This window comes from Pteropus alecto, unplaced genomic scaffold, assembly GCF_000325575.1.
Source record: "Pteropus alecto unplaced genomic scaffold, ASM32557v1 scaffold70, whole genome shotgun sequence".
NCBI lineage: Eukaryota > Metazoa > Chordata > Mammalia > Chiroptera > Pteropodidae > Pteropus > Pteropus alecto.
In genome coordinates, this window is record NW_006431912.1 from 2,385,849 (window position 1) to 2,391,848 (window position 6,000).

The 6,000-nt window shown below is 34.6% G+C and overlaps 2 protein-coding genes across 3 annotated transcripts in view; one reads left to right on the forward strand and one right to left on the reverse strand.

Annotated features, from left to right (window-relative positions):
* The window catches only part of ERCC8 (ERCC excision repair 8, CSA ubiquitin ligase complex subunit), a 35,521-nt gene extending 29,870 nt beyond the window's left edge, over positions 1-5,651 (reverse strand). The window contains exons 1-2 of one of the 2 annotated variants that reach the window (XM_006906048.3): positions 5,501-5,651; positions 3,152-3,247 (exon numbers count right to left, since the gene is read on the reverse strand). In XM_006906048.3, coding sequence (XP_006906110.1) covers positions 3,152-3,247; positions 5,501-5,577 — 173 coding nt within the window. In that variant the 5' untranslated portion in view covers positions 5,578-5,651. Of the gene's footprint in view, positions 1-3,151; positions 3,248-5,500 lie in introns of those variants that run through there. The other variant, XM_015599462.2, reaches the window with a different exon arrangement.
* An 83-nt stretch (positions 5,652-5,734) lies between these two features.
* NDUFAF2 (NADH:ubiquinone oxidoreductase complex assembly factor 2) overlaps positions 5,735-6,000 on the forward strand; it is a 124,378-nt gene continuing 124,112 nt past the window's right edge. The window contains exon 1 of the mRNA XM_006906049.3: positions 5,735-5,957. Within this exon, the coding sequence (XP_006906111.1) occupies positions 5,831-5,957 (127 nt within the window). The 5' untranslated portion in view covers positions 5,735-5,830. The remainder of the gene's footprint in view (positions 5,958-6,000) is intronic.

Sequence of the window (6,000 nt, forward strand, 5' to 3'; positions counted from 1 at the left end):
AGCAGCTTACCTTCAGAGATTTCTTGGTTCTGTTTACCTTTCTAATTTTTATCTGGGCCATCTATTTCCTTTGTTCTATTGTCTCTTAGCTGCTTAATTTGGATTCTATTTAAACCAGTTCCCCCTCAGTGTAGGGTTCTGTCCTACAGGGGATCTTTAGCTAATGAGTGGAGAGATTATAGGGCCCAGACTACTCCAGTCCCACAGGTCTTTCTGTGAACTCCTTGAACAACTCCGAAATTCTCTCCCAGTTTCAGCTGCTATTGTCAAATTGGTTTGCTGAGCTTTCGACTGTCAGTTATTTTGGAGTTATTAGGTCTATTAGATGCCCCATTGCTTTTTACTGTCATGCCTGATATAGATGCTGATACCACACAGCTCTAGCAATTAGTAGTTTTATTTCCACTCAGCCATATTTTGTGGTTGGTGAGGATACTTCATCGCTTATATTTGTTATAAATGTTATACACTGGTTTTGATCTTGCCATCTTTAGTTTCTTTGCTGTTTAAAGTGCCCGTCTATGACAAGATAAGGAGCTTGTACCAGAAATGAATATACTTCTTTCTTCACTGAGAAAGTCTTGCTACAAATCTCAAATCTTCTAAATTGTATGCTTAATGACGAAGTAACTACTTATCTCACTGTGAACCAGTTACAAAGGGTTCATGAACTAGCAGCATATCCAAGTAGCACTGATTTATAGATGTGTTTTAAGAAAAATTCAATGTTAATTTGTAGAACAATTAGGCTAATTTAAAGGTAGTTCTTCAAAGTTCTTTCCTCAAACAGTTCTAAAGTCTAACTGAAAATGGGCAGTAAAGCCAGCAAGTAATGCCACATTAAAGTTTCTTTTTTTATATTTAACATTAGCTTCATTATAAAAATTTTGCAGTTCTATTACTCTGTGTATATAAAGAAATATGTGTAAATTTTAACAATTACAACTTTTATTTCAGTTGCTAAATGTTGCATTTTGTTTGGACACAGATGTGAGTTACATGTGTACCATAACCAATTCTAAAAACATTTATACTTCATATTTGAACTCTGTGAAATACTTTTTTTTACCATGGCACTACATGTATTATCAAAACAAAAACAAATATTTTCAAAGTTGAACTTTTAAACTGAATTTAAATGGTATTTTCAATAATGCCAGATGTTTCATCTTTGCTAGAATGACTACTTTTGATTCCATTAATTGGGTGAAAAACTGAACCATTATTGGAGTTAACTGACTATTTGAAGTATATGATGGCACTGACTTTATTTAATCGTGAGATTATTATTCTGTAATAGAGTAAATATAGTAAGAGATATGGCTTCCCGTTTTTATATGGACAAAATAAGCTGATATTAGAGATGAATGAAATTAATTTAGGAGAATTGAGAAGGTATAAAAGTCAAGATTTACAGAACGATATGCAAATGCACCCTTTGCAGTTGCACCTGTTAAAATGTTATTTTCAGGTAGACTTCTTAAAATAACTCCTAACTTTGGAAATTAATGCTTCTTTACCAGATTTCTGTATTCTGATTTTCATTCTGGTTTTCAGTGATATCATTAGCTGTCATAGCAGTTGGTAACTATCAACAAGTATTTTGAGCCAGTTTCATGTACACTGATTTCCTCAAGAAAATTAGTATATAATTTTCCATTAAACATATATTTTTCTATTTATTTCTCTCTTTGCTGCCAAAAAGGTTTAATGCAAAATTCGAGTCTTAGCAAACAATGAAATAAATAATTATAGATTTTTACCATGCAATAATGGAGGAAACCATTGGAGCAAGAATCTTGACTTTTCTCTATATGCTCTGCAAATATGCTCTGCATATTTCAGGCATATATAACCAATAATTTCCCACATTTCTCATTGACTCTGATAACTGGCAGCCTACTGCCTTCATGTACTTCATAGGTCAAACAACTGATTACTATCCCAAATGACTTGTTGGAGAAGCAGTACTAAATATTTTTTCCACCTGCACCCAAGACCAAAAAAATCAGTTGTTCATTGCTGTTCATGTCTGCATTACTTTATAAGCAAATGTCCCACAGCTATCCTTGAATGGGAGATATATGCTAAGCCTGGAAAAGGTCAGGAAAAAGAAAAGAATTATCGCTGGTCATCTTTTAGATTTAACCATGTACTGAAATGAGAATTTCTTCACTATTCCTTTTTCTCATATAATACTAGGTGAGAACATGAAGCCGGAAATAAAAAATGGAATTCTATTAAATCTTTCCTGGCTTATTAAAATGTAGGTAATAATAATAGTAATATTAATTCTTCATTATAATATAAAAATTGTGGGGCAAATGCTAAACATAATACGACATGATAAATTTTTTCTGTAGTTATTTTTATACTTGTTCTAATTAACAGACTACATGAAGAGTTTTGAACCTTCTTTTAAGAGTCACGTAAGGGTCAAGATGAGTTTAAGTGGGGAGATGGTTTGTTAAGATTTGCATTTTTCAAAACACTTCAGCTATCATCTAGAGAATGGACTGAAAGAAGTAAAAATATAAGTGATAATGCTTTTGACTAATAGGAAAACTGGCAACAATTTGTGATATGTCAGGTCCTATGCTAATCGTGTTATATACATAATATCCATGAATCTTCACAACAAACTTGTTAGGTTTTACTGTTCCCATTGTATAGCTAAGGCAACTGAGAATTAGAAAAGTTAGGCAAATTGCTCGTAGTTACATGGATAAGTGGTAAAACCAGGAGGAATGCAAATACAAGTCTGGTGTGCTTCAAACTTAAATCTCTAAAACATACTTTTGCTTTTTAATATTTGTTTTCTAAATTAGACTCCTTGAGAGCCACAACTATGTTTTAAAATAGCATCTACGGTTTCACACCCCAGCCCTTAAAAGCCTCACATCCAAAAGAAGTTCAATATTTGTTAACTTAACAATAAATATATTTATGTTAAAGTAGTTTAGAAATGTTTATCTGGCAATATTTTGAAGGACTGAAGTTTTGTATTTATTTGAAATTAGTAATACCAGATCAAAAATGCCACCATTTAGAATTTTTAATAATATTTACGAACCTTTACAAAATTAATCTGAAAGCAAGATTTGACTGCATCCCACTTAGGAAGAAAAATGTATAAGAATAAAAAACTTACTATCTCCCTTGAACAGGTTCAATGTCAAGGGTGTTAACTCCATTGCCATGGATCCTTTCAACATCTCTGTCTTTGTTTAATTCTAGTCCTAAAACCCTTTAAGAAAACAAAAAAATTAAATGGGGGACACAGATAAAACTAAACAATAAGAGAGCAATTTAAACATAAAAAAATGTCCTTATCTTACCAAGATTACAGATAGCACAAAAATCGTAAGTAATGCTTAAATCTCTTTCTACTACACATCCAAAGGGATTTATAGATTTTTAAAGGCCTTATACAAATTTTTAAAATATCAACAGTACTAATAATTACATGTGAAGAATTTCTCCTGAAGCATTATCTTAAACTTCATATAGTGTATTTTATTAAGTTGTTATTAAGGTATTTAGAGACTGAAAAATTTTCATGATTTGTTAAGTTCTGATAACTTAAATTTAACTGAGGACACCTAGAGGATAACAACTTGAATTACAGTATATTTTAAAAATTCCTAGGACTATTTCTTATGTCTTAGGTGTAAATACAGAATTAGTATGCTCAATTAAACAATTAGGCACATTTAAATAAAACCAATTAATTATTTATAGGTAAAAATTATTAAGAAGTATTCTCACAAATTAAGATGAATAAAATGTCTGTTATTCCATTACTGTGAACCATCATTATTCTGGTGTGGATATTAAGATTAAATGAATTAATACATAAAAAGTGCTCATTACAATGTCTAGACACAGTAAGTGCCTAGTGAATGTCGACTATTAAAATTTGTTTTAATCTGCTACATGTTAAAAAGAATTTACATTAATTTAACCAGAATGATTTCTAAATTCAGTTGATCGATATGATGCTAATTTATATGAAAAATTTTAGTCTATCAAATTATGTTTTTTAAAAATAACAATGCACAGTCCTCGAAAAGGTACAAACTGATACATTTACACACTGACAGTAGCAGTACTAATAATTAAAGAGCACTTTGGAAATCATTTTAGCAGTATCAAGTGTTTGATTTAAAGATATACAAGTCCTTTGACTTCTAGAAGACAGTTTGGCTTTAGGTTCAAATATCCAGGCTAACATTTACTACCTCTATGATCTTGATCAATAACAATAACATTCAATATTAAGAGTCTAGTATTTGCTGACATTTTCATCAGTGGTAATCCTAAATGGTAGATTTCCTAGATGGTAGGTTGTATTACTAATTGCTTTTCTTGATTATAAAACTAAGACATAAGTAATTTGACCAAGGTCATTCATAAAACAATTAGCTAAACTGCATCTGAACTCTGACATTTTTTACTCCAGCTCTTGATGCTGTCCTGACATTTCTGAACTTCGATATTTCACCAGAAAATTTTTCATTTTTTCCAACTGAAATTTGCATTTCTTCTTAAAATATTTCTATTTGATAATTATTCAAATTATAAGTCATATGTGCTTCTTGTAACAAGTACGATATCATACAAACGTGCAAAGGTAATCATCCCTTTGAGCATTCTATCAGTGAGAAACATAGCTCCCATTATCATTAATGTACTTATTTATTTGACCAATCTCCCTGTATAACTAATCTCTCATCACCACTACCATACCAATCTCCCTGTATAACTAATCTCTCATCACCACTACCATTCCTTCCCCCAACAAAGATGCTGCTCACCAGGCTTGGGCTTTGATTTCTGCCCCCTCCAATACTTTTATCACCTGAGCTCGTCAGTCTCCACAATTAGATTACCTCCTCAGCCTACTCAGGCTCTGAAATATCACTCTAGGCCTACCTAAAACCTGCCTGTGTTTGGAAGCTTACCTCTGCCCAAACTAAACACTTTAGGACTGAATTGGTTTGGGAACTAGGAGGGGTTAACATGAAGGAAAAGAAAAGGGTAATAAGATAGGGAAACAGGAATGGAGTTTCTGTAGGAGGCAAGGTGTACAAAAAAAAAAAGTTAACATAGCACGCCTGAGACTGCCATCCTTGGAAAGGCCAGTTTGCAAGACTTGGCCTTGCCTGGTTTCTGAGATTTCAGAAGGGTTCTCATCAAGGGTATTGGGAGAGGTTATCCATCCTGGATAAGAATGGTTCACTGTGCCCAAACTATTTGGAGTAAACAATGTGTTTTATGTTAAATACCTGCTTTCCTTCTGAGAGTCCTGAATTTTGGTACATGCTAGGTACATACACATACATACTAGGAATTTTGGTACATGCTCTAAAAGAAGAGTAAAGCTGAGTCTGGTGGGAGGAAAGTGATAATGAGGCGGGAAAGTGTGAGGCAAGGCTCACAGTCATTGGTCCCAATTTTTTAACAGGCCTGTTAGAGAAAAGAGTAAGGTTTTCTATACCTTCGTGTGGACTCCGCTCTTCGTAGGCGAAGAGGGTCGTCCAATCCTGCTTGCCGCGCGGACAAAAAACCCAGCATCCCGTTCCTTTACGGCAGATAAGGCACTGGACGCCGCCATGACAAAGCTCGGAGGCGGGGCTGTAGCAACAGAGTCTCTCATTGGTAGAGAGATGATATCATATGACCAATGGTGAGCGTCGTTACTGGAAGGGCGTGAGCGAGGAGGTGGATGGGACTCATTTGGGCCGGTAGGCGGGTCGGCCTCTGGGGCGTTCCTGTTTCAGTTGCCGCGGATCCGGCTGCTAATCGCGCTGGGACCTGAGCCACCGGCATGAGTGGGTCTCAGAGTTTGTTCCGCTCCTTGTGGAGAGCGCTGTCGAAGGAAGTGAAGGAGCAAGTGGGCACAGACCAGTTCGGGAACAAATACTACTATGTCCCGGAGTACAAGAACTGGAGAGGTGAGATAAGAGCAAGGGCAGCGGTGTTGTAGTCAGTAAACGA